We start from the raw sequence: 27672 nt of genomic DNA, 5'->3' as shown, positions 1-27672 counted from the left end.
TCGAGGCAATTTCACTTAATGCATCGTTGATAAATTCGTATGCAGGCCGTCATGGAGCGATTCCCAGCCTCGTTGATACAGGAACCGACCGCGTTCACGTCGAGGGACCCTATGGAGATGTATAACAACATTCTCGTCTTCACAGTGGCGGATGACAGTGGTTCCGGTCAACGGGCAGAAATGCATATATTCCAGTGTCAAAGCGTCTCGGCCCAGGATCTCGTCGAGGATCTAAAGATGCTACAAATGGGTAAACTGGTACCCGGTGGTTCGCCAAGGGGACCGAGAGGTCGTATACCACCGCCTCCTACTTTACCACCGCCAGAACCACCCTTAAACGGGGTTAACGTCCGAGAACAAGTATCTGCCTTTAACGCCAACAATGGTAGGTTCTTTCGTTTCTTCTCCTTCTTTTTTCCTTCCTTCTGCTTGTTTCTTATTTTTGTCTACTTACTTTCTTGAATATTTCATGAAGCGTATAGACGCATATAAAAATGGAGTAATTTAATTCTGCATTACAGCCGACGGTCAAAACGATATATCTCGCGAGGAGAACAACGACGAGGTATCCTCGACGTCCTCTGAGAAATACGAACGCGACGTAACCATTCTGAACCATTGTTTCGACGACATTGAGAAATTTATCGCGCGTCTGCAACACGCAGCGGCTGCTTCCAAAGAGTTGGAACGTCGAAGGCGCAATCGGAAGTCGAAGAAGAGAAATCTGGGCGATGGGATGCTAACAATGAGGGCGAAACCACCTCCGGAGATGGAATTTATCGATATATTCCAAAAGTTTAAGCTGTCGTTCAACTTGCTAGCCAAACTGAAGGCTCACATTCACGACCCTAACGCTCCTGAACTGGTACACTTTCTCTTTACGCCACTGGCTTTGATCGTGGACGCGTCTCACGATACTAATTACGATCCGAACTTGCCGAGCAAAGTGGTATCGCCGTTATTGACTAGGGAAGCGGTTAACTTATTGATCAATTGTGTCACCAGTAAAGAAACAGAGCTTTGGCATTCACTGGGCGACACGTGGTTAATACCACGCGATCAATGGAAAGGTCACGTTCCCCCGTATCATCCTATATTTATGGACGGTTGGTCCCCGGAGTATCCGATACCAGAGGATAGAGACCACGATCATCTGGCTTCCTTGTTAAACGCTGACAAACAAAAGAGGGACGAGCTCCCTGAACAACAAAACGATCCGTACTATAACCACCGAGAAGTGGACGAGTCTCATTATAGCAGCGATTACTTAGAGTACGAGAGTAGAGAAGAGCGTGCTGGTAACGAGTACTTTGATAGAAATTACGGGACTGCCTCGGAGTTGTATGGTAGAGAAGAAAGAGTAGTCGATCAAACGAGAGCGCACAGCGATATATCCGTGGACTCGATCGAAAGAACACCGAGAGCCGCCGGTATGGAAAGGGCTCAGGAAGCTTGGTTAGACGATCTGGTAGCCAGACACGCGAAGATCGTACAGGTTACCTATCCGAGGACGGCGAACAATGATAAGGAGTTGACCGTTGTCAGAGGCGAATACCTGGAGATCCTCGACGATAGCAGGAAATGGTGGAAGGCGAGGAATTCGAGAGGGCAGGTCGCGCACGTGCCTCACACCATCGTCACGCCTCACAATCCATCTCATTCTAACGATAACGACGTCTTCAACAATCCTTTGTACACGAGCCGATACCCGCGACAGGGGCACGGCTATAATTACGAGGTGAGAGACATTCTGGCTTCTATATCCTTAAGGAAAAGCAATTACACGGGAATGGTTGTGAAAGCTTGATTACAGAAAGAATAATTACCGTTACGAAACTATGTCACTGCCCGTGATCATTATAATTATCATAGAATTGCTTTCTGATAATTATATATAAATCAACAAGTAACATATGTATATATAATATAATACCTTAACCAAGATTCAATAAGTGATAGATTATCTTAGTCAAGATATCGTTCTACGATAAAAGTTACTTTTAAATTTCAGGATTCCGAAATCGAAAGGACCAGCACTAGTCCAGGACCAGAAGCCACCCATCGAACACACGCGATCCCACCGCCTGCACCCGCAGATTGGGTGAGAAAAGAGAGACTCGGGAAAAAAGGTGAATTCCGGTACTTTTAAGCTATTTAGTGACTCAGAGTCGTGTAATTTTGTCCATTGCTTGAGGGATCGGAGAGAAATCGAATCGATAGGATAACTTTAAGCTGTGGTCGTCGATATCAGGAGACTTACCACGCTAGACCACCCAAGCAGTATGCAGCTAAAGTGCTTGAGACTTTCACGGCTTGGGTTCCTGTGGTTCAAGCTATCGAAGGCTTATTTCTCGATAGTTTCAGCCGCAAGATAAAGCATGCTATGTTGGAAATGATCAATAATTCAACGAATATATTAGCGCCACAGCGTTTATGTTGTGCCTTAAATTGCTGTACAAGTTGTACGTTCTGTTCTTGTAAGCGTTCTATGGTTTCCAATCTTTTTCTTTTTTTGTCAATACCGTGTTTTTTCTATTTGTATATATCATATAAATATATAAAGAGGTATATGTGAGCAATATCTAGGTCGAATTATCAACTATCGTTATCGCAATAGGGACAAGGTAATTGGAGAAATTGTATTTGTTGGTTTTGTCGTTCAATTTCTTCGATCTCTTATCCAAAGTTTTCTTCTAGAATTTCTTTTATAATTTATATCGATGCATCAAATGCTGCTTCTTTTCTTTCTCCCCCCTAAAGCCCTAAGATAAGACGATGATTTTATCAGATACAATACAATACAAGTTTGCAATCAAAAATAGAATTGCAGTGAACGTAATAGGATGGAACATATTTTATAATATACGAACAAAATTATTCGATATTTTATAAGCAAGTTACACACGACTTTCATCTTCCACGTTTGTTAAAAACATAATAACCGACGTCGTTATACAAATCTCGTTGTATAGCAAAATCTCAACATCATCTGACATTTTACTACAGTCCATTGGAAGTGTTCGATCTTATTTTAATACCGTACCTTTTTCTTTTATAGTGACCGTAGGGACGATACCATATTTTTTATATTTATCGACTAACCAAATCTTAGTATATAATATTATACACGTACTTAACAGAACAAAGGATAATATGTATAGTTTCATTGTTAGAAAAAGAAAAAAAAAAATACGTTGTAACGTAAAGGCGTCGAGTCAAGTGGACTGGTTAGAAAAACTGGTGAAAATTTCGAATGCAATTTTCGTGCGTCTCCGCTGAAGAGATCGTGGTGAAGTCACTGTGTCCGTCCATTATTATTAGATATTCGGCTTCACTATGACAAAACAAAAGCTTGTATGTAGCTAATCGTAAATTAAAGCTGTTGATAAAATTCCTCTTGGAACAATAGAAAACGTTGCTCTTGTTTCTCACGTCGAGTCGAAGCGACGTCGAGTAAGTGTACTTACATTCGTCAATGTTCTGACTTACTTCTTCCTTTATCAATGGCTTTAATCATCGACACAAATCTTTCTCTCGATGCTTGTACGTGACGTCACATGTGTCTGTATGCATCAGTGTGAATAAGCTTGTACAAATACGCGAAGGGTAACGCCGAGGCAGAAGAATCGTTGGATTTTTGCGATTCCCCTCCTACGAATCGTAAGATAAGACTGGAAGATCGAACCGAGCTCTACGTACGATGACGATCAAAATTACCTGTACGATCAGAGAATGAGAGGAGAGAACGTAGCTTATTTTCTGTTATCTATACCTCTATAACGTGGATGCGGAGAAATTCTGCGGCTACTGATTTATAATATTTCGAGAAACATCTCGAGCTCGGCGCGGACCAGCTGTACGACACGTTGTTGCGATTTTGCACATTGATCATACTCTATTATAGTTTTAAACAGATGAATAACGGAGCATCGTTGCGATATTGCGGTGACGACACTAAGCATTGTAGCAAATTTCGCATTCACAAATTTTGCATATTTATCCGATGTTTCGTATTTCGGAATTTTTATATTTACGAAAATGCGAAGAAAAGACAATGTAGAGAATGTTGTGAATATTGAATAGCACTGTTATCGTTACTGTGAAATCGCAACAATATCGCATCGTTTGTTCGCGTCGAACTTTAAGCTTCCTCGCTTGCGAAAGTCGAGCTACTCTTCCAGATTCATTAAAAAAAAAAAAAAAAGAAATGATATTTGTTTCGTCGATTAATACATTGATATTCCATTATCTCTAATAATTGCACACGCGACGTTCAGACGCTCGATTGGTCGAAAATTGTATAGCCACGAACTTGGTACGGTAGCTCGACATTGGCTCTTGCAATTTGCTCGTTGAAATTAATCTTCCAGCGTGGCAATGATTAAAGAGAAAGTGAAAGACGCGAGGCAAAGCGTGCGTATAACGACGAACGCTAGAACGTTGCTTTCTCATTGTCCTAAAGTTTCGTAGTAACATCCTGGTATAGAGACAATTATGCGTAATTATCGATTTATTCTCGAGCGAAAAGATTATTTATACGCAGAAATCAATGGTAGAGCCGTTCTCGACGATACGATGTTAACTAGTCGACCTAAAAATGTTATACGCGAGAAACGATATCACAGAGGGAAACATGTTCAACGATACTTGCAAATTAGATCTTGAAATTCTTCTTCGCACCTTCAATCTGTTTAGGATACTATTCTAATCGTGTAGCAACGATCGACCATCGTGCGAGCAATCTCTACGAACCGTGAAAATTCTTCCACGAGGGACACTTTGCAATTAATAATTAAAAATACGATGCACGATCACGTAATCTACATTTTCTATTCGCTCTTCGAACGAGTGAAATCTTTTCTTTTCTTTCTTTTTTTTTTTTTTTTTCTTAACTTTTTAATTTGTTTTGTGTCCACGGAATGGGGATTACGATCCGTCCAATATTTTGTTGCACTGTAATTTATGTACATCACTTGATTAATAAATATACTCGGTTACAGATAGTACTTGTTTTTATGCGTATAACACTTAGTTGATAGTAGTATAGTATTTATTTGGTTGAGAAACAAAGTATCGTATCTGTTACTTTTCTCTCATTACGTCTTACGCCGGTATCTTTACTGTGGCCCCGTTGCGTTTGCTTAAACTGTGCTTCTTAATGTGATCGTCCATTGAAAAAGTGTTTAGTGATATTGTGCTCCAGGAATGTTGGGGTAAGTGGGTTTAGTCGTTTTAACGTCTGTGAAATTAAGTATTTAAATATTATTTTATCTTATCGATTATTAATAGTATTATGCGTGCTAATTAAATTTCAGATGAATCTAGCGAAGAGACGAAGTCCATCGGTAGCAATAAAGTGTCATTCGCCATTGATTATGAAACTAATGATGATAAAAAGGAATCGCCTATCGATAGACCGGAAATCAGAGATAAGAAACCAAAGTCCAACGAATTGACGCAGGTGGTTGAAATTCACCCACCACCTCCGTATGCGAACGATGAAATTGTGCCGGAAACACCAACAACACCATCGACATTGGTAACACCTTTTGTACCACCGCCACCTCCACCGCCTCCTCTAGAGAATGAGTTATCCACTTCTTCGACAACTTCGACCATGTCGTCTGTTACATTGAAGAGTAATCATTCAATTAGCGGTAATATACACATTTTTACAACGCACAAAACTGTTTAATACCTGATGTGTTTGCTTTTCAAGGAAAGAAAACCGAGAAGGAAATGCAACAGGAACTGAGACAAGTGTTAATGATATTCCGTGAGAAGAAGGAGCATTATAACGATAGTATGAATCGCGAACCTGCCTTGGACAAATATTCCACCCCTCGAGAAGTACAGTATTGGCTGACAGCCAAAGGATTTTCAGAAAAGTATGATACAGTTGGGTTATTAGTTATCACGTACAAAGAATGTTTCCTTACGCAAGCCCAGAATACAATTAATAAGAAAATTTAATATTTGAATATTTGACGATTTAAGAAATTGAAAAATGCTTAATTTTTTCAGAACTTGTAAACAGCTAAAAGATATGACTGGTTTGGAGGTATTCGAATTAACTAAACGACAACTGGAACAGTATTGCGGTATTGCAGAAGGTAGCAAACTCTATGGTCAAATTTTAGCTGCACGAACTGAAAGCGAGGTGAGTAAATGTCAAAAATAAAACTTGCAGATTTTAAATGCGGCAATTTAACTTTTTTACATTTGTAGAAGCATCCTCGGATGTCAGAATTAAAACAAATATTGGAGAAAGCTCGACATAAAGTTGAAGAACAATGAAACATTCACCGCCAAATACTCCACAGAAATATACAATAAGAATTGTACATATCTTCCAATTGTATGTATTTAAAATCACACACATACATCAAGAAATTATGAAGCAAAATGAATTATGAGCAATATCACATACACCGGTAAATATGTACTTAGGCATTTTTACAAATCAAATATTTAACTGAGATTCTTTATTCCATTTTCTACAATACGTTGATACATATATACCATTAATGACAACAGGCAATGTTTGTCAATATCCGTAAGAAACATCATTCTCCAAGTAACAACGTGATATTTCCACGACGAGTGTTATTAGTAGAAAATTAGAAACATCAGTTCAATATTGATGTCAAGTCTTTATTTCAAGCGATCACATACATTGTAACAGACATAAATAGGTACTCTAGCTGTATCATTCATTATATCGATAAACTATACACTTCTTTCGAATACTCGACTCGAGGTCACGCAACGTGAACACATTGATAATTATATTTTTATAAAGGTAAATCTGTTATAAAGCCCTCACAATATTTGTCATTTAAATAATAAATTCCCGTACAAACTTTTATATTAGCAAATGGAATACAGTAATGCACCTATCGAATGCGTCAATGTAAAACTTTTTACAAAGAAATAGAAATGATTGCTATTGAACGAACGCAACATGCACAATAACGGTGTTAAGACTTAATGAACGTTAATAGTCTACAGGCTATAAAAAGAAACGGAGACAATGCTTTTCATTAAATCGTATGATACGTTGAACAAAGTGAAATCATTTTCTGGTTAATCAAGCTCCAAGCAGTCTTATATAATCAAATACGTCCAGCTATATAATTATCGTTAGAAGACAAAACAATGGATCTAGGGAAACGTTTTCGTAATAGAATTATTTCGGTAAAATAATTGCAACGTATCGCCTATAAGATTACTACCATAAATTATTTCAAAATATAACGAAGCATGTTGCTTTCCGTGATCCCTAACAACTTATTACACAGACTCTACGCGTGTATGTAGAAACTCTTAAAAACGTTCCTGAAATTTCGATACAAAATCTACGTTGAAAAACTCTCAGACATCTTGTTCTTAAATGCGATCTAAGTCTCGTTCTAAAAATGCGTCACAACGTTATTCGCGTTTTCTGTAAGTGCTACGATAGTACCAAACATTTTGGTCATTTACGAGTAGCTCAGACAAGCCTCTTACGCTCGTAAAGTTTCGAGTTTATCCACCTTATACGATAATAATTACGTAATGAATATTTATTATGCGACGATTATTACTGTTTAGTATCATTTACCCTTAATGTTATTATTATTGTTAAAATCATTATCGTTAACTTTACTTTCGTAGACGTACGTGTCTTAAGGATTTAATAAAAGTATCATCGGATACATTATTTCATTGACAGAGTTTTCTTTAAAAAAGAAATGGGTAATCCTTGCAACGTGTTAAAAATCGGAATGTAGGATTTATGTTATTAAAGTATTGAAAAAACATTCTTTTTCCACGCAACATGCGACTCGACTAATTAAATCAAATAGTACTAAGTGACTTTGTAAATATATCTTTTCATGTAAAATTTTGTAACAGCAATCAATGTAAGCGAACAAGTGTGCGTTCTTGTCAAATACATCACATTAACGTCTTCCTTCCGGCACAATGTTGTTAATTTGTGATCTTTAGCGTCTTTGTCTGCGTGATCTATTTATGAATTTGTGCGTATTTCAGTTAATATAATATTATTACAAGCTTATCGTTGTTAAACGCTGAAATTTTCTTCGTTTTGGTAAATTTTCAAAAGTTTGTACATTTTTGAAGCAGAGAAATGCTACTCTGTATCATCGAAACAGGAAAAACTCCTAATGCCAAATATTTAATTACGTTACTTGTTTCAATATTATCGTAAGTTTCAAGATCACTTTATCGTTTGAACTATTCTAAACTCGCAAATATTCTACAACTATGGTAAAAATATAGTGAAAATTATTCAAAAGATTCCTCGTTTTTCATTTCTCAACCATTTGTTCCAACTTACAGACTTCATCCTTTTATATGATAATTAAATTACATATCAATATCTGACGAACATTCAAATGTAACTTCGCATATATAGTTTATAACACGATTACTTAATCCTTTGCAAAATAACAATCTTCCAAGTTCCTCGAATTGTTAAACTAAGGATTACTTTAATATTTACACTCATTACAATTAACAATATAATTAACCGAAACGTAACGCTAGATTGTGATAGAGAAACAAAACAATTATTGTTTAATCGAGGATTGACTTAAAATTAATGGTACGGTGTTCGATTCTACGGTTAATGATAGCATATAAAATATATAATATTAACATTATGCCCGTAAAACAGTTGCATGCCAGTAGTGAACCTCGATTAAATGAGAGCGAAACAACATTTTTTTTGTAATATGTACACCGAGCATATAATGATGTTTACGTCATCGTATGATATCAGTGATGAAACCGATGATGATCAATGTATACCGGTGTTATATAACTTATTAGACGATACGGAAACAAAGTTACAATAACAACTGATTTCAACAACAGTGAAATGTACGAATTATGTTCGGTGACCAATAATCGTTCGTTAATGATCGACTGTAATTATTAAGTTTTACCAAATATGTAGGGTATTTTCGATCATGTAAAATGACTTTAAATATTACATTACAGATGCGAATATTGTTTTGGAGTAATACAATTATGCAATAAATAATTTGCATATCAGCTTGACCTTAGAATCAACAGAAATACGTACATTTAAAAAAAATCTTTACATCTTTTTTATTTGTTTTTCAAAATATCTAGAAAAGCAGTAAGTAACTCCTTACTTATAGTTTCACTGTAGAAAAAACATAAATATATAAAGTATACATATGAAAATTAAACCACATTGATACCCGTACGTAATTCCGTTATTCCTTATAGTATATAATAAAACAACATATTATACAAACAAACGAGATGAGTTTGCAGAACTCAAAGAGAGTGTCCAAGAAGAACGGTAAAATAAACCTTTAATCTGCTAGATACTCAACAGATACATATATCTATTGCACGAAGGGTAAAGTCGACGATGCGAGATAAGTGCGAGTGACGAAAACGCGTGAACGTTCCAAGGTCAAAGAATGAAGCGTACGGTACACAGAGAGCGGGCAATGAAGCGATAGTGAAGCGAAAAATAGTGTGATAGATGAAAATACGAACGTACGCTCTACTGACCGGTGGCATCCAAGTCCTCCTTTGATGGAACAGACCTTAATCGATTGGGAACGTATATCAATTGAAAACGAAACTTATCGTTAATAATTGAGTGAATAGCGAACCTGAAAGCGGGCTGATAGAGAACAGTCACGTAAAAATAAGAAAAATGGAGTGGCTGTTTTTGTATGCACGAATAAAAGAAAGATGACGAGAGAAGGATTTCGTTCCTATTTTCTCTGTAAGGAAAGATCCCTATATGCAAAGCAGACCTTTAGATTCTGTCTTTCATAAATTACCAAAAACCTCCTGCACTGCGACCACCGGGTGGATTATTCACGCGGATACAAGCTCTTCTTGCTTCCTCGACGTCCTCTGCGAACATACAACTTTTTCAGTACCGATTCTCTTCCTCAAAAGAAACAAATTCTTTTCTCTATTGGCTACTTACCGCTGATGGAGAAAGTAGAGTCTTGCAAATTTCTTTGTCCCTCTAGTCGCGGGCCTTTCGACGATGGTGTAACCACCGCAGAGTCTGGCAGTGTCGGCATGCAATCAGGCATTGAAATCTTCGGTTTCGGACTCTCGTAAGTACCATTCGTTTGATGATTCTTCGCGAGTGCTGCGGCCTTTCTTGCTTCCTCTTTGGCCTTCGCGATCGCGGCATCCTCCTCGGCGTACTTTTTCGCTTCGGCTTCGCTTCGTGCCACTCCGCGTGGTCTCTGTGTAAATAAGATCCCGGAACGGTAATTGAAATTGATTTGTAGGTCGTTAGAAATAGCTGTTTGCTTTTGTGCTTTGTAACGTTCCACGTTTACATACGAATTAACCATAAAAAGAGAGGCGCACCTTTTCTCTGTCTTCTATCATACTGTATACATAATCAACGTGGCTTGGCGTCTCGACAAACTTTCCAAATCCATGAACAGCCTTTAGTTCGCACTCGTCCACGCAGACACGGCCTTCCACTATAACGTATTCCGGTATTCCGTGAACTTCCATACCCTGGAATAGAGTAAAATTGAATTCAGTGTCTTCGCGAAAGAAACGAAAGTACCTAGGTAACGGCAATTCGATAGCAATAGGGGTTAATCATATTTTATCTTTATCGCTCTTAACGATACCAGCTTGATTGAACTTCCTGCGGAACATAGGTTGACAAGACAAATGGAAAATAAATTCTAGGGCGCGTGCTCTCGATATTACAGGGACAAAGACTTTATTAAAGCTTAATATCAGCCAGCCCTTACCTCGAAGATGTTGAAGTCAACGGCCTGAACATGCGTCTGAGCGGAAATCGTACGCTTCCTGTTGGGGTCCCAGACAACGATATCTGCGTCTGAGCCGACCGCTATCACTCCCTTTCGCGGATACAAATTGAAGATCTTAGCGGCATTGGTGCTGGTCACTGCCACGAACCTCGTAGGATCCATTATTCCCGCGTGTACACCTTTCTCCCAAACGACTGACATCCGGTCTTCCACGCCGTTTACACCATTGGGAATCTTCGAAAAGTCATCTTTGCCCAGAGCTTTTTGTTCGGCGTTGAAGGTGCAATTGTCGCTACCGGTAACTTGAAGGCCATCTCTGGCGAAATAGAGCAGATCGTTTAAGTAGGTGACTGGTAAAATAAAAATGCCGATATCTTAAGAACATAGAAATTAGAATATCGCAGAGAATATTCTATAGAATCAAAGGTTACCTTGACATCTGACAAGCTGGAAGAATTTTCTAACATGTAAAGTATAGATTATAGAGTCGCGATATGACCGGTTTATCAAGTAAATAAGTAAAATTGAATGCTGACCGTGGAAATGATCTTTAAACGAGTTTTCCTCTGCCCGTTTAATTAACTCTAATACCAGCAGCGAGATAAGAGGCGCTTCCCACGCGATGCCTATTAAAATTACGTTCAGTTAGCCTCATATCGTGCGTGCCAATTTGTTACTGTAATTTATCGCTGTCATTTGAATACGCGGGGCATCCACATGCATACGGGTAACGTTATAATGGGAAAAATCGTTTTATCTCCTATTGCTAACCATCGACAGTCTTTCTGCATTAAGTTCCTATACAGGAATCGGCTACTTATCAGCACGAACCGGGAAGTACTCGAAACACTCGAAACGGGATAAACACGGCAAGCCATCGGATAGATCTCCACTTTGCTATACCGTCTATTTCATCGGTCGTCTCTTACGATCGCATGATTTGTCGATCACACCGATATAGACATAGACACCGATATAAATTGAAACTTCGAAAATTAACAACAACGAAGAGGATAAAGCACCGATATTTTTCAAATATAGTATATAACATTACCGTATAGATAGTATTTCGATTTGTGTCCGTCTCCTTGATTAATGTGAAAAGATTTAAAACTTTAGATTACTTACTGTGCTAGATGTTCGATTAGATAGGCAGGAGTGGTAGAATCGGGTCTCAATGGTGGGCTAGTAATGTAACGTCTCGCTTTTTCGATATCTTTCCCGTATTGTTCGCTACCATCGATACCCACGGTACTTGCAAGAGTCTCTCCAAACAGGACGACACCCTCCGACCTTTTCGAGGACACAACATCAGCAGCGGACTTGCTCGACAATGCCGTTACGTACAGCGGACAATTCACCTAAACCGCGATCGTCTCGTTTATCCTGACGTTGATCTTATCAGTGAAAGCGCGATCACAGCCGAAAAAAAGGGCAAGATTATCATATACAATAGTTGGCTGAACTATGTAAAGACTTATCGAAATTTTGTAAGAATATATAATAATCACATTAGCAGAGTTTAAATCAAGTTGAAATCGAGTTAGAAATGTATGTAAAAGTTACAGAATGTCTATTGTAAACATAAACTTCACGATTTAAACAGTGAATTTTCCATCGCATTAATAAACCTCAAGCATCAGATTTAACATTGATTATATTTTTAGTTTAAAGCAACAATTCGTATTCTATATTAATTGTTCATTAAGTTTATGTTTGCAACCGTCATATACATTTCTAAAGTGATTTCTGATTTTACTATTACAATCATGATAGTTGAGTCTTGTTGCAGTGTCGATAGAATTTCAAACATCTGCGTACAATGTAAGTTTTAAATATGAATTTTTACATTGTCAAAATCGTCTTCGGTTTTGTTATGTTTCTTAAAGGAATATTCTTTTCAGCCGTGTTCACGATACCGTGTCTAACTACAATTTAGAGACAACTTCGAGTTGAGCTAGATCACGTTTGTACATTGAGGGAATCGTGCCAGGTGATTTCAAACTTGCAAAGAAATAGGGCAAAGGAAAAGTAAAATCGAACTACAGTTACGATCAGTGTGCATGCACGGGAATTTTAGCGGAACGTCTAAATATAATTTACGACGCATGCAACATCGGGCAGCTATTATTATACCCTAATTGTACTTCAATGATCGTCTGTTGTAACATTTTAAAACACGATGGAGAATAATCTGCTTTTATGAAGTTTCATTGTCTAATGTATCAGATTCATAAATTTGTACAAAGTTGCAAGGTTTCGCAGAGACCACCTGGACTTGTTCAATTTAATCCCAGGTGCAAGTGGCTCTGTAAGTCTTTTAACACAGATCATTCTGAGTTTATGAAACGACCTTGAAATCTTGATATCTGAGATAATAGGTTTGTAGGACTTTAACAGTTTTACATCTAAGACTACGGAGACTAGTTCTGTGATTGTAATGTCCGCTAATGCGTAGTTTTAAATAGTTTTTACGAACCAAGACTACGTATCTCATATTTCTTACTTGTTTTCTTACATCTTTTCCGAATCCCTACTACATCCTATGCTATTCATTGCAATAGTAAAAACGGTATAGCTGAACCAAATGGCTCACATTAGCATTGTAAATTACATACTTTTCTTAACTAAAGTGTAAAGTGTAGTTCTTTCATAAGTATCGCATATTATTCTAATCATTTTTCGGTCAGCGAAACATACTGTTTTACAACCAGTAAATTACTTTCTTCGTTCACTCGTGAAATGGAATGTATAGAAGACTACGTATAATTATAACAATATCGTGTGATAAGTGGAAACACGAAGAGACTATGTCGTGGATGTCAAAGTCACCCTATCGAAGGTCCACGGTGGCTTCGACTCACTTGGTCAACATATTCAGCAACGCGCAAGATGTATCTGGGTCTGGTCTGAGAGGTGGGCTCAAAACATGCGCTGCTGCGTGTTTCCAACATTTGTGCGCGTAGTTGGTACCATCTGTGCCAATTGCAGCTGCCAAGGTCTCGCCGAAGACGCAAGCGCCACGCTTACGCGCAGCATCCACCGCTTCTGCGGCGCTACGACTCATCACATGCACTATATACAGTGGACAATTGACCTAAGCATGCAGAATTTTGATCGATTTATGCTTACAACGTCTTGTCTGAAAAACAACGAACCTGCCTTTCGTAAGGGTAATCTCAATAAGATCTAATAAATTCTTAAAATGAAACTGAGCAATCAAGTACCTTCTCCCTTAAATAAGATCATAGCACAATTGTTCTTTACATTTTGTCATAGTTTAAAACGATAAAAAGGAAAATTAGTTGTTCTGCTTTTGATTGAAACTGAATTAAAAATGTCATTCATTCGAAAGTAAAACGAGAGTGACAAAAAGAGGGTGATACGATCGTTAATAAACAATCATTCAAGGTACTACGATACATTGATCATCAAAGTAGCGGTGCTTGAAACAGTAAACAAGCGTACTGGACAAATATAAAGTGATCCTCTCTAAAAATAGAGTCCTCTCCAGACTGTCGCCCTTACCTGACTAGCTATAACACACGCTCTATTCACAGCCTCCGCTTCCACTTCTTCGGGGCGAGACATTTCGTGACCTTCCGGCCCCGTCACTCCTGCATCGAGCAATCGTTTCGTGTTCTAAAACAATTTCGAACGTTCTTGTCTACGTATATCCCTGAATTCGTGACTGCAAACGTACTGTGTCTATTTTCGCCGGATAATAGAGGGCCAAACATGGTAACAGTTGTTGAAACATTCAAACACAGCGTATTGCTCGTTTACTTCAAGGATAACTATACATCGTAAATCACGATGTGCCTCTTACCTCCGCAATAATATCGCCATTTTCCGCATGAACCATAGCGATGGCACCGAGCTCCTTGCACGTTTTGAACGTCTCAATTAATTCTGGATCCCTTAGCATAAACAGGTCGCGATAGGCCATAAACATTTTAAAGCTGCTGACACCGTGATCCTTCACCAACGTGGCCATCTCCTCTTTGACCTGCGATATAAATCGTTCAGCTGTAATACAGGGGAAATATGAGCGCCTAGAGCTAAACAGAATCGCTTTAAAAATAGAACCGAATCGCTTTCATGAAATAGAATCACTTCGAACGAAATAAAATCGCTTCCAACGGAACAGAATTGCTTCCAACGGAACAAAATTACTTCGAACGGAAGAAGATCGTTTTGAACGGGACAGAATCGCTTCCAATGGAACAGAATCGCTTCGAACGGAAGGGAATCGCTTTAAACGGAACGGAATTGCTTCGAACGGACGAGGAGTCCGACAAGCGTCAGCAAATAAGGAGCACGGCGATTTACATGCATCCGTACGCAGTTTGCTTGCGATTTCCTCACCGATCGTTTGGTATTCCATTCACGATCGCGATTACAGTTACAGAGTCGGCATATAGCAAGACAACTGCAGCTACCAGATTCGTACGATTTGCCAATTTGCCGCGGGATCGGTTTTCCCATATTTAGGAACGATCAGAGCGGACTCGTCGCTCGATGAGCAAACATCCAGGTCGATGCTTTATGCTCGTTTCAAGTCTAAACGATTTATTCGATTCAACGATTCTGGCAACGATCGATTTGCAATTTTCGTGCAGTTTCTCTGTTCAATCCATTCCACCGATTTCAATCGTCCGATTGATCATTAACGTTCGACAAAAGAAACGTTCAAAAGAGAGAGAGAGAGAGAGAGAGAGTCGAACGTAACAACCCTGGCAATTTCCGACGATCATCGGTGGATTACGTAAATTCTATTTGCGATCTGAATACTACTTGTTAACATTACATCGCTTCGTGTTAATACAGACTATGTTTAACTTCGCGGAGAGATGTCGGTGAACTTAAAAGACCCACAAGAAAAAGGTCATGCCCAGACGTGCTTTCTTTTCTAGGAAGGACTCGCATTACGGTAATTATCTCATTCTGGTTGACTAAGTAGAATAGAGGACGCGTGTAAACTGTATCATACTGGCTCTGTTTGTGGTAGTCGTCTCAACCTATCTGTCAGATCTTATTAATTCAACCTTCTAGCAACATATTTCTTTGTATTACGATAACGGCGATATAAAGATGGGACGACATTGAAGATTGTCTTGGACGCTTGTTGATCTGTTGAGAGGCTCACTTTTGGACTCCAGGACGTGACAGCGACATGGAGCGAATAATCGCAGCAGACTTTCTGATCGGCGGACTCTCGGTACCTCTCGTACGCCTCCAAAAGGGATTCGTCCTTCCTGGGGATGACGAAGTCGATGATCATCGTCGTACCACCAGCGACAGCTGCCTTGGTCCCCTGATAGAAATCGTCGACCGATTTGGCGCCCATTAGCTCGCATTCGAAATGGGTGTGTGGATCTATGCCACCAGGCATCACGTACTTCCCACGGGCGTCGATGATTCTAGTGCCACCCGGTATTATCAGATTGCGACCCATTTGCCTAGAAATAGAACGTTCACAATGTAAATGAATCCAGTGGTGGAAGCGATCGATTAAACGCTTCTAGCACGATCGATTGGTCGATTAGTTTATTGGAAATCTGTTTTCTTCCTTTTTTGTTTTTTTTTTTTTTTTACAAAAGAATCACGATTGCGAACGATCGTTAGGTATTTTTGAGTTTCAAGGGTGATTAGAATGCGATTTACGAAAGTAAAGAATGATACGTGACTTTAAATATTTGATTTTTTAAGAATAGTGATCTCTACTTTTCGATAATTTAAGTAAACCTAGACAAATCAAGCAGTTCTTCGATTCTGTTGCAAATAAAAATACTAGATAATATCTACAACTGTCCCGATATTATATTTAATCTTCGTTCTAAAAGAGGAGCAATGGCGTGAGTAGGTCTGCAATCTACGATTGGTTTGTTTAACATCGTTTTTCTAGGAGGAATCAATGATAACTGATAATGTAACACCGGTATCGATTCCTGTTATTTTTCTTTTAAAAAAATGCTAACGTTAAACCGAAATCGTTCTTCTGAAAATGAAAATACCGAACAAGATTAAAACTTTCCAGCATTAATTCGAATCTTCGTTCCAAAAGGGGAGAGCAATGAGGCGAGTTGACCAACAACCTCTAACCATTTACACGGTGCATAATCACATGGCTTTAAGCAAAGGCTCGCTATTACCTGCTTATTGCCTTCTTTAAACCGTTCATTAGGTAGTGCATGTCACGCTTGCTTGACAAATTGTACCGCCCATCATCGCGTTATCTTTCCATATTGCTCATTGATAAAACAGCCAGCGTTGTATCGCGTTTCGCTTGCGTAAAGTGGCGTGCAAACACGCGAGTAGAATACTCAATGAAACGTTGATCGTTCGCACGCGTAAGTTCAAAAGTATGTTTGCTCGCGAACTACAAATGTTACAGCGAGTACCTCAGGATCATAATTCTTTGACTTGCGCAACGATTCCGATTGACAATCGTCAACGTCAAAGAAAAAAACCGAATGATCAATCCATCGCATCGAAACGAGACAGAATTGCAGTTCCATCGTGAACGAAATATGTGCTTTCGTAAGTAATACGTCGATTACGTTGGATATCATCGAATTAAAAATATCGAACAACATGATAATAGCTGGATGTACATAATAAATTTAACATGCATGCGCGATAAAATATAGCTAATAAAGAATAAAAATTGCATTCTGTTATCGAAGTATTTTAACTTTCATTTAATTTTAATAAATTAGAAATTCAACGTGTAAAATATTAAATGGAATTCTGTTAATATCCAACTTTCTCTAATATGTTGATTTCCTAATTATAATTAGTAATTTTGATTTAAATATTAAACGAAATATTAATTTTATCGATATGATATATAATTTTAATTTAGCTAATATTTAACAGTAAGTGAAATTCTATTCGATAATTAATATTTATAAGAAGCCACGTGATTACATAATACACTATACTTTATAACGTTATATATTGTAGTGAAACGTATTAATTTATCGTGGTTCATGGAGCAAAACAGATGGAACTCTCGTGGCAGTCAATGTGTTAATGACGTAATTACACGCGTCTGAAAATAAATACGGCAAATGTATATAAGTATAAGGACTCTTACTTAATGATACCGTCTTCGATGTAAACGTCGTTGTCCGTGATCCCATCGTCGTTCACCACCTTGCCATTCTTAATCAGCAGCCTGTTTTGCGCGCTCTGGAAACAGAACAGTCGGTATCAATTCACATACCTTTTTCCAAAACGGTACCGCAACTTGTAATAACGTCGAATGCTACTGAATGATAATCTTTAACGAGATCTTCTTGCACGCTCCTGTATTATCCGCGTATATGTTGTGCTAATGTTGTATACATATGTAAAATTCGGCGATTAAAGAAAATAAATGCACATCGACAAGTACCACGCGAATTATTTACCACCGTTCTTTTCGGTAAAGTTGTAAACGATACTTTGTTACACGATTAAAACCATTAGAAATGTATAAACGGTGCTTATAGATAGGGGGAGCCGAGCGTCAATTTTCCAGTTGATATTAAACTTTTATAGGTCACTCGTCCACGAGACTTCTACTACGTAGATGAAAATTTCCGGTGTGTAGACTTACACAGTAAAATATTTGGATATTAATTATCTTTAATAATATCGACTAACGTTAATTACGATAATATAACTAATTACGATGAACTCTGATGATAATCAACACATATTAATTATCCAAATGCATTCGGCTATTTACAGTTTAATTATATTTCTTTTACAATATATTTGCCCTTGATATTTGCAGAAGCTTCCATATATAAACCAAGGTGTACGAATTTATCCTTTGATATTTAGATAATGCTTATCTTCTATTTATCATCTGATAATATCGATTCGTTATCTATTTATCCGTAATATCTATAATCATTCGGATACGCTATCGCTCGAAAATACCTGCACGTTTGCTCTTCGACATGATGTACATCAATCATAGAATTACGGATAGATCAAACTACTACGATTTTATTATTTTCCCGTTTTTCAATAGGTAATTTAACGTTATAGGCCGGTGATTCGATAGAAAAATAGCGAGTGTTGCTTTCAATTACTATTGCGTAATTAATAATATTTTTATAAAATTCGCTTACTCTATGAACCAGAAAAAAGTACTCGTGCTAAATATATATCGAGGCTTATTAATCCAACGAATTATAATTGTTGAAATATTTCTGTGACTTCTACGAAACGAATATTTAGAATAAATCTTCCAAATTCTATATACATATTCAAACTTGTTCCAAGCCTTATCAACATGGTCATGATAATCGTGTTTTAACTCGTGTTTTAACTCGTGTTTCGCTAAGATATTAGCGAAGTTTCGTCATATAAACGTTTCTAAACATTGGAATCGTACAGTGTCATCTAAAAAACCTCTGCCTCGAATGAAATTACTTCTCATTGAGAGTTGACCAAACCCCCTGCGCACTGTCCTTGATATTCGTTTGCAACGTGCGTCGGATCCAACATCCGGTGCAGACGATTAATGTGCGTATATTACCTCCACACTATAGTATACCAATCAGTATATAATAGAAGTTACGCTTCACGCACTTCCGCCAATGCTGAATTTAGAGCAGTATAACCGATGTGCTACGACTGATAAGCGTAAGATCCCGTATTCCGCGATACATCTTTCCATTCGAAGGAATACAGGTTTCGCTTCTATCGTAAACGTTCTCGACACGGAAAACGCGCGGTTTTTCGCTGATCCACTTCGGACATTACCATACAATCAGGATTTGAAAACCGTGCTCGCCATATATGTACGTGCCATTTCCGCAATGAATAAAGGAACACATCTCTTTTCGCTATGTTTTCGACGCTAACCCTCGTGTAAATACTAACAATTTTTCCCACATCTTTCGAGACAATAAGAAATATCTACACGCGAGTGTATCTTCTTAAGATTCACACTTTTTTAGTCCTGCATTATGTCTTTCGACGAACAACACTGTTTCAGAAGAACTATCCTCTACGATAATAAGAAACAGTTATACGTGACTGTATTTCTTATCATCCTTACATTATGTCTCTCGACTAATTACGAACTTCGCAGGAATTATCATTTAAAATAATGGGGAATATTTGCACGTAACTGTATTTTCTTTAAAGTCCTACCTTTTACTATCGTACTATCCCTCTGCTCAGTAACAAAACTTTAGACAACTTATCGTCCAAGATAATAATTCAGATTGTTCAAAAATCTACGTATCAACAACTATCTATGTATTTGTGTGTCTATCGTTACGTGTCTCGATCAATTAAAAAATCCAGGTACCCAATCCGAAATATCAAGCAAACCCTTAAGAATCAGCAAATTATCGAGTACAGTGGCATCGTGATTAAAAAACAAAGATCCTGACCTCACTTTATGCTCGTTGTAGTATAAAGAAGAGCGGACAAAACGTATAAATATTAGCGTGGATCTCGTAGGTGGAACAAACTGAAGGGAGACCAGGGAGAAAGGAGTTCACGAGGCTGCATAAGGGACTTTCGACAACCACCCCTGAGGCTTTCCCCGTCCGTAGGAAGATGAAAGCGTATAGGGGAGAAAGATCAGAGACGCCATAGAAGGGAACAGTGGAAAAAAAAGGACAATCCATCGTTGTCGCCGGCACCACCCACGTTTTATAACCGATCCATGGTCCGTACCCTTCGCACTGGCTAATGCAACGCGTGGTGTAACAAACCCTTCACGCAGGCTGGAGGTCTCCACCCCGTAAAATCGCTTCGAACACCCTGTGTGAATTTAAACCACCGTGAATAGCCGTGGCTTTCATGAAATCGATCCCAATCTGCCTCGCCCCCTCTGATGTAAGTGTTGCTGCAAGGTGTACTTTGTTAAATCGGATCTTGTCGAACAAAGGGAGGGTGATATATTGGATGTTCGAAAGGGTACAAGTCGTTAAAAGAATGCAGCGTTTTCTTAAAACAATGATTTTACAAGGGATGTGCCTTTTCTAATAAATTTTGCACGCTAAACTACCTCAACCATAGAATGAAATGGTGGCACAACCTTCGGTCTAAAGCAATGGAAATGGAACGAATATCGAGAACTCGTTGGCGCAATTCACGTGGGCAGAGACCTTGTCATCTTCACGGTATAGTTATTAGGCACGGACGCGACATGTGCGTTTCATGTGTTAGAGAATCTTCGCTTGGATATTTTCAGCAGACGACCGCTTAAAATACGTTAGCCGTACGTCGGCGTGATTTTCGAGAAAAGAAATCCTACCGTTCACTTCTCAGACACGTTTAATACCATTTCGTGTCAGTTGCGAATTTAGCATCTACCGTGATTCCATACGAAGGCCACAGGAGAAGATTTTCCGTTTTTACAAAACAATTTTGAGATTCGCTACGTCGTCCACTGATCCTATGTTCTCAAAATGATCTTATTATTTGATTTTAGGGACTTCTAGGTGTGCTTCTACAGCCTCCTCAGAATCGTAAAAATATCCTCATAATATTAAAGTGGTGAAAGACGTTAAAACACCCCTGTTTACCTTAACAGTTGTATCTTTAACTTCTACAAAGCCTTGTCAATTATATCTTTCGCTCGAACGGATTCTTTCCACTTTTAGCTACTTATATCGCGTAGAAATGTTCCTCTTTAATCGTAATATGACATCAAAATCAAAAAATCAACAGAAATGATACGTATTTATCATGCTCTTCTCCTGTAATCTCCTGTGTTTTAACAATTCGTCCAGCCCCATTTCGTTCACGGTTCGATCTATCAATTTACACGTCAATTATCATATATAGGTCATCGAATGGAGTACTTCTAAGTTTCGACACGTTCAGAATCAAACACAAGGAAAATGATGAAACGAAGAAAAAACGTGGATAAAAGCACGAGGCGACGCGTCATAAGATCTTCCACCCCCGTACGGAAGTACGCCCCTGGTAAAATCGATATCTCCAGCATTTCCCGGCAACATGCCACGAATTCATCTGAACTCGAGCAAACATCGCCCAAATGGAAGATCTTATCAAGCAAATGAGTATCTAGTACGAGAATTCAGATCCCAATCGAATCGCACGCTCTGCTTTTATCGCGTAAGTTCGAACACATTATAATAAGGTAGATTGTATACGGTTGCATGCGCCTAGAAGACGCTGTCGCTTGGATCGCCGTTCCAGTTCGTATCTGGTCCAATTAAAAGGCGATTTCTTCGTTAATTACTATATCCAGACGATTCAGAGCGCCAGCCGCCAAGGCTTGACCGCTTTCACGAAGGGAAAAGGATTTTTCCTGCGTTCTTAAGGAGCGAAACTCGCAGGTTTCTATCGTTGATTTCTTCGAAGAAAATGAAGTGGACGCGTACACGGAGAAAATACTCACGGTGGCTGACTCGTCCCGCTCCAACCAGACATCGTACAAGCAACTCTCTGGCTGGTTAACTCGACAAACGTTCGTCGAGCTGCCTTTTGTATCGTCTAAACGTGGTCCAAAGGTGCACCACATATTCGACCATTTAATACACCAACGGGATCAAAGAGTTAACGGTAATTGCATAACGTTACATAATAATGGGTGGCGCATCTTTTTAACGCTTTCTTAAAGTTTCTTCGAGCAACGAAAGTCTAAACGCGTGGAATGAAATTCGTGTTAAACTAACATAGGACTATAGTCGTACTCGGCTTATGGCGATGTAACCTTGTATATAGATATACCGTACACGAGGTGTAAACTTGGAGATTACGTTACTTGAGATCTAAATACATTTTAATAGCGAGAAACGAAGAAAGCACTCGAAGTGATTTATCGCGAAAGATACCGATAGGCATTGAACCAAATGGTAGACGCAAAGTAATCGTGTGCATTTCTGTAACTTGAAAACCGTAAGTTGTATCTACAATTGGAAATTTCGACACGCAATCAGGGAATCACACCTTGCGTCGATACGCGAAGAACGTGTGTACGATAGAATATATTTAAGTATAATCGGTCTACGAGTCGTCCTTGCACTTGTATAATCGAACGAAGAAAAAGAGGGGCGAAAAAAGGTCAATACTGATCCGATAAGCCGCTCTAATTTCAGTTCGCGATAAATTTGCCGCGGGAACGACCAATGTGACTCGCACCTGGCTTCCCAGTGTCTATTTACGTCGGTAGAATAATGCCGGTAATTTACATTTTGGCTGACCGACTTCCATTCGACTAAATTCTCCGTCAAGTTCTCGGTGAAACAAACAGACGACGATGAGTATACCCGTGTCGAACCACTTGTCGCCAGTGGAAACGCAAAACGAATTGTAAGAGGTTCGAGGGCCTAGCTACTCGATGAAGTTCTTAATGAACAGGACTATTATTCTGTACACGGGATTTGGATCCTTTTTCTGAACAAATAATTAACTTCCTCTCCAAGTCTTCTGTACCCTTTAATGCAGTAGATACATTAAAAATGTTCTAGAGATCTATGTACACAACGAGACTCTTCATTAATGCTACTCGAAATTTATATACAGAATGTAAACTGCTTTCGTCATTATTATTTTATAGAGGACCAGAGAGACAAAGAGAACCGGAAAGATTGCCTCGCTGAATCCTTTATGTCGTCTGATGAAGTACGAATCTAAATCAAATTTGAGCGACTTAAAAAGCTCGATTACATTCTTACTACTGTTTCAATCTGCATATATTGGCCAGCCTTATAAATAATGCAATCTTTTTTAATCGTTCGATGATGCAATTCCAGCAATTAATCAGTGACGTATTTTCCTGTATAAGACTCCTACGGCAACGAGATCCATTGTGAGAAACTTAATTCGAGAAAGAGCCATCCATCCTAGAACAGTTTATAAGTTAACATACACACATGCGAAAGTTCTACATATAGAATTTCAAGTTTTTCAATGTTTCTTCGGAAGAGTCAGACGAATCAGCCGTTTTATATCTTCTACACCCTCCAAACGGGATAAAAGGCACGGGCAAAAATGTCAGTCACCACCCACGGTTTATTTTTGCTCGCGGAAACCATCCAGCTCCTGCGAACAGCTCGCAGGGACATAGAGACTAACGGAAGATCCGTAATTCGATGGCTCTCTCATATACGATTTACCGTCTGGCTGTCGTCGAGAGCGTGCACAGTACACACTCTCGTAAAATCAAGCTCCGATGGTTTTTCCGACTTCAGGTCGGACGTATGTAGTGTCGACGAACTATTGATTCGCCGGCGCAGCCCGCGTTACCGTGCTTTTATAGCACCCACGGCACAGTGCCGTACGATTTTCCCAAGCGTGTACGAATTATCGTCGCGAATCACACACTGTATTAAGCCCTTTCACGTCATCGACGTTTTGAAACTAGTATCTATAGCTAAACGCTGGAAATACAGTTAAATTTCAACCACATGCAGAAAGTTCACTTTTCTAATTCTAATAATACGTCATGTATACACGTACTATGTCAGATAAACGACGAATTGATCTTAGTTGTTGGAATCGTTAAACCGGTGTATATGCAATATTTTTCCAAATAAATCTTTAACCAGATATAGTTTTTTAAAACGTTATCTACTTGATCAGTTCATATGCTTTGGTGCACGGCTTTGCGGTTTCATTGCTACAGCCAATTGTCGATTTCAGGATAGAATCATTTATTTAGAATAGAAATTTAGAATAGAATTGAAAAATGTTTGGAATCGAGTTGTTAGAATTTCTTCTAATTAACTTCGTTAAATAATCTATTGATGGAAACATTGTCTGTATGGAATGGATAGTGCCTGCTAACCGTCCCGAAATAATCATGAAAATAATTTATCCCGTTGAAAATACAGGAGGAAGCACAAATTATTATTAACACGTATATGTGTAACATCCTAGTAATTAATAGACTTTGTTGTTAGAATTCGCGTCTCTTAATCTTACTAAAAGAGCGAAAAATATTGAAAGTTCTAAGTGATCCTAATTCGATGACCACGGACCGTGATTCACGCAAACTTTTATCCACCAAATCGGAACTCGCGGTATTTGGTATCGTTAGAGCACCTTCCGCCTGTGAATAGCTTCATCTTTCATAATTGAGAAATTCTCACGCGTTATATAACGACGCATCGTGTAATTAGGGAAATTGTTTGGAGAAACGAAAGAGATATATATTGGTATCTATTTATGCCGAATCTCTGATGCTATGATTGTATGTTAAAATACACTTTCTCGTTCCCATGCCTCGATCTTAATGTACGTCTATATAGGAAAGTAATTGACGTATAAAAACTGGAGCATAAAGCTTAGCAAAATTGCGTTTAATTTGAATTAATAATTGCGATTGTCTTTATACTTGAATACCTCTTTGCGTCATTCTACGTATTTGAGCGTTACGTGATATTAATTTGTGAAAAGTGTACATTGCGTCATCGTGGGAAGTAAGTGAAATGCAGCCACCCCCTGAAGAATTATAACTTCGCCTGCGTTATCTGTGAACTGAGCCTTCTTACATGATTGAACTATTACTTGTTAGCGGAACATTACAAGTTACAAATTACAAGATACGCGTTACAAGTTACAAGTTACGGTAACAGGTTTGGAGATAAAACATAAATTTTTTGTACAAGTAAACTCCATCAATTGCAAATCTCTTAATTATGCCATTCGTCGAAAAGATAGTAAAATTGCAAAAAGTTGTCGGTTACTTGATATTACCGTGATATTATAACTCCATAGGAAGGATTCTGATTGTAGAGCTTTATGGAACTGCTTAACTAAGAAAAAAAGTGTAACCGTAGAAAAGTGTAAAACGAGTTTGACTAAACACTTCGCATCTGCATTCGATGTAAAATGGCAATAAAATGTAATGCTATCGAAAAAGCGAATTATTACTATCTACTAGTCTAATCTACTAATCTATTTACTATCTAACAAACTATAAAATGGTAATTTATGACATCTCGCTACAAATTGGTCATTTAATTCGCATATTGCGTTTGCACACTCTGAATTTTACTGTGACTCAGTTCTATAGATGCATCGTATGCATAAAAACATAAATGTAGTACATTTGTGTTTCTGTAGACATGCAAGTTGGCTCTTTTCACGAGAGAGACCGGTGCGGTGCCGGGCGCCAAGACGCTCCGATCAATAAGGCAGCAACCTTGCGATCACTGCGATGGTGCGAACTTTCGGTTTTAATAGTGACGCAGAAACATCCATATCTATCTATTTACTTTCTACCATAACGCTTCTTCTAAACACTTCCTTTGAACTACATGTTACGGTATGTACCTCTTCGAGGTTACGATCCGTTTAACGAACCTTATGGCCTGCGGTAAAACAAAGGGAACGGGATAAGGACTTGGCAGTGGCAACAATTAATACGACAATTAACACAAATAAAGTATGACGCTTTCTCAACATTATGTCGTCGTTATAGTTTCATTAACGATAATAATTAATTAATCTTACTGTTGATTACTTTTTTTGTATTTAATAACGACACGTCGGTATCAAGACCTGATACGAGCAACTAAAACAAATAAATTATGTTTTCTTAATATTGTATCATCGTTATATAATCGTATAAATATCAATAATTAATTCATTTTACCATTAATCATTTCTTTTTTATTTTTCTCTGTTAATTGTGAATGGTTTGTTAAACACATCTATGCTATCGATCGTAAGTTCGGTGACCCCTTGCTGCGACATGTTCAAGTTAAAACTATGAACATTTAAAATTATCAACAAATACGATATCTTTCATATTTATATTTTTGATATTCTAAATACGAGATATGGTACATAACTCGGCTGAAATTGAAAGAACGAAAGAAACTTATAGATACTGTGGTAAATGAATATTAAATTAACCGTTATAGACGAAAACAAATCGATATGACGTTTTAAGCAAGGGCTATTCTAGTCATGAATTCACGTCAGGCAATATCGAATATAGGATGTACGTACTGATTTTATTGCTGCACTAATCATGTTTCAGAGATACTTGCATCGATTTACATTGCACACGGTCCACGGGCGACTATCATGGTCGTTTATCTACATACAGCCGATTATTTTTACAATTATATAAAGTTTCATCTTTTCTTTTCTCATACTAATTATCGTGCAATTACTTGTTGACTAGTTCGATTATAAGTAACAAATCTTTCCATTTCTTCTTTTCTTATATGGGTGAAGTGTTATGTCAAAGTCGAAATATTTCCGTATAATGCGCTATTTTTATTTTTAAACATCTATTTTATTCGTTGTAGGGCACACGTTACTCATAATATGCTGTTATTAAAATTTATATAAAAAATTAGTTTGTCATGTAAAGATGACGATTATATATATATATATAATTTTAGTAGGAAAAGAATGATTACTGTGCTTCATAGTAACGTGCATTATAAAATTCATTAAATTTCGCAATATTACACGTGATGCAAATACTATTCAATGCATAAGACTAAATAAACCGGTGTTTGCTCCACGTACATTTATGAATAAGAAAATTTTTGCGCAGTTTATTTACGTAATGATATTTAAACTAAAAGGAGCCAGCTCCTATGACCACCGAAATAATAGAATAGAAATAAAAACAGACTAGATCGACAAGGAACTGACCTGCAGGTGAATGGGGACCTTCTTCACCGGCGTGCTCATTTTTGACTAAAGAAAGGATTACGTTGTCTAAAAAGAGTGAACCACACGATCTTACCGGACACGCAGTATATGCTATACCAACGCTGTACGTACACACTATTTTTGCTTAGAAAAAACGTATCACTTGCGCGAAGTTTTCCCGAGGTAAAAATCAAAAGGCGCAAGATCGAATCGAATCGAACAATCGACTGCGACTGACGCTACGGGCTACGAGTGC

General features: G+C 38.1%; 2 protein-coding genes across 9 annotated transcripts in view; one reads left to right on the top strand and one right to left on the bottom strand.

Annotated features, from left to right (window-relative positions):
• Positions 1 to 7715, top strand: part of LOC100744369 (epidermal growth factor receptor kinase substrate 8) — an 18733-nt gene extending 11018 nt beyond the window's left edge. Inside the window, exons 4-10 of one of the 3 annotated variants that reach the window (XM_012385977.3) lie at positions 46 to 385; positions 522 to 1738; positions 2012 to 2129; positions 5316 to 5639; positions 5720 to 5888; positions 6025 to 6160; positions 6229 to 7715. In XM_012385977.3, coding sequence (XP_012241400.1) covers positions 46 to 385; positions 522 to 1738; positions 2012 to 2129; positions 5316 to 5639; positions 5720 to 5888; positions 6025 to 6160; positions 6229 to 6297 — 2373 coding nt within the window. In that variant the 3' untranslated portion in view covers positions 6298 to 7715. Of the gene's footprint in view, positions 1 to 45; positions 386 to 521; positions 1739 to 2011; positions 2130 to 5315; positions 5658 to 5719; positions 5889 to 6024; positions 6161 to 6228 lie in introns of all 3 variants that reach the window. The other 2 variants (XM_003489721.4, XM_012385976.3) reach the window with 2 other exon arrangements.
• On the bottom strand, positions 2508 to 27672 carry LOC100744022 (dihydropyrimidinase). 6 transcript variants are annotated; one of them, XM_033320862.1, is made up of 12 exons: positions 27417 to 27670; positions 26076 to 26113; positions 17908 to 18002; positions 15955 to 16267; positions 14635 to 14814; positions 14334 to 14447; positions 11934 to 12166; positions 10785 to 11121; positions 10384 to 10539; positions 9986 to 10256; positions 9834 to 9909; positions 8332 to 9590 (listed from the first exon to the last, which is right to left on the bottom strand). In XM_033320862.1, the coding sequence occupies exons 4-12, from the start codon at positions 16261 to 16263 to the stop codon at positions 9548 to 9550; spliced, it is 1719 nt and encodes a 572-aa protein (XP_033176753.1). In that variant the 5' UTR covers positions 16264 to 16267; positions 17908 to 18002; positions 26076 to 26113; positions 27417 to 27670; the 3' UTR covers positions 8332 to 9547. The 6 variants fall into 6 exon arrangements, with proteins under 6 accessions (XP_033176752.1, XP_033176753.1, XP_024223608.1 ...); XM_033320861.1 differs by lacking the exons at positions 8332 to 9590; positions 26076 to 26113 and adding an exon at positions 2508 to 5239; XM_024367840.2 differs by lacking the exons at positions 11934 to 12166; positions 26076 to 26113 and adding an exon at positions 13670 to 13902 and having other exon boundaries at positions 27417 to 27671.

The sequence above is a fragment of the Bombus impatiens genome, unplaced genomic scaffold, assembly GCF_000188095.3.
Source record: "Bombus impatiens unplaced genomic scaffold, BIMP_2.2 scf_0362, whole genome shotgun sequence".
Taxonomy (NCBI): Eukaryota; Metazoa; Arthropoda; class Insecta; order Hymenoptera; family Apidae; genus Bombus; species Bombus impatiens.
Note: the sequence above shows the minus strand (reverse complement) of the source record. Positions and strands in the feature narration are given on the sequence as shown.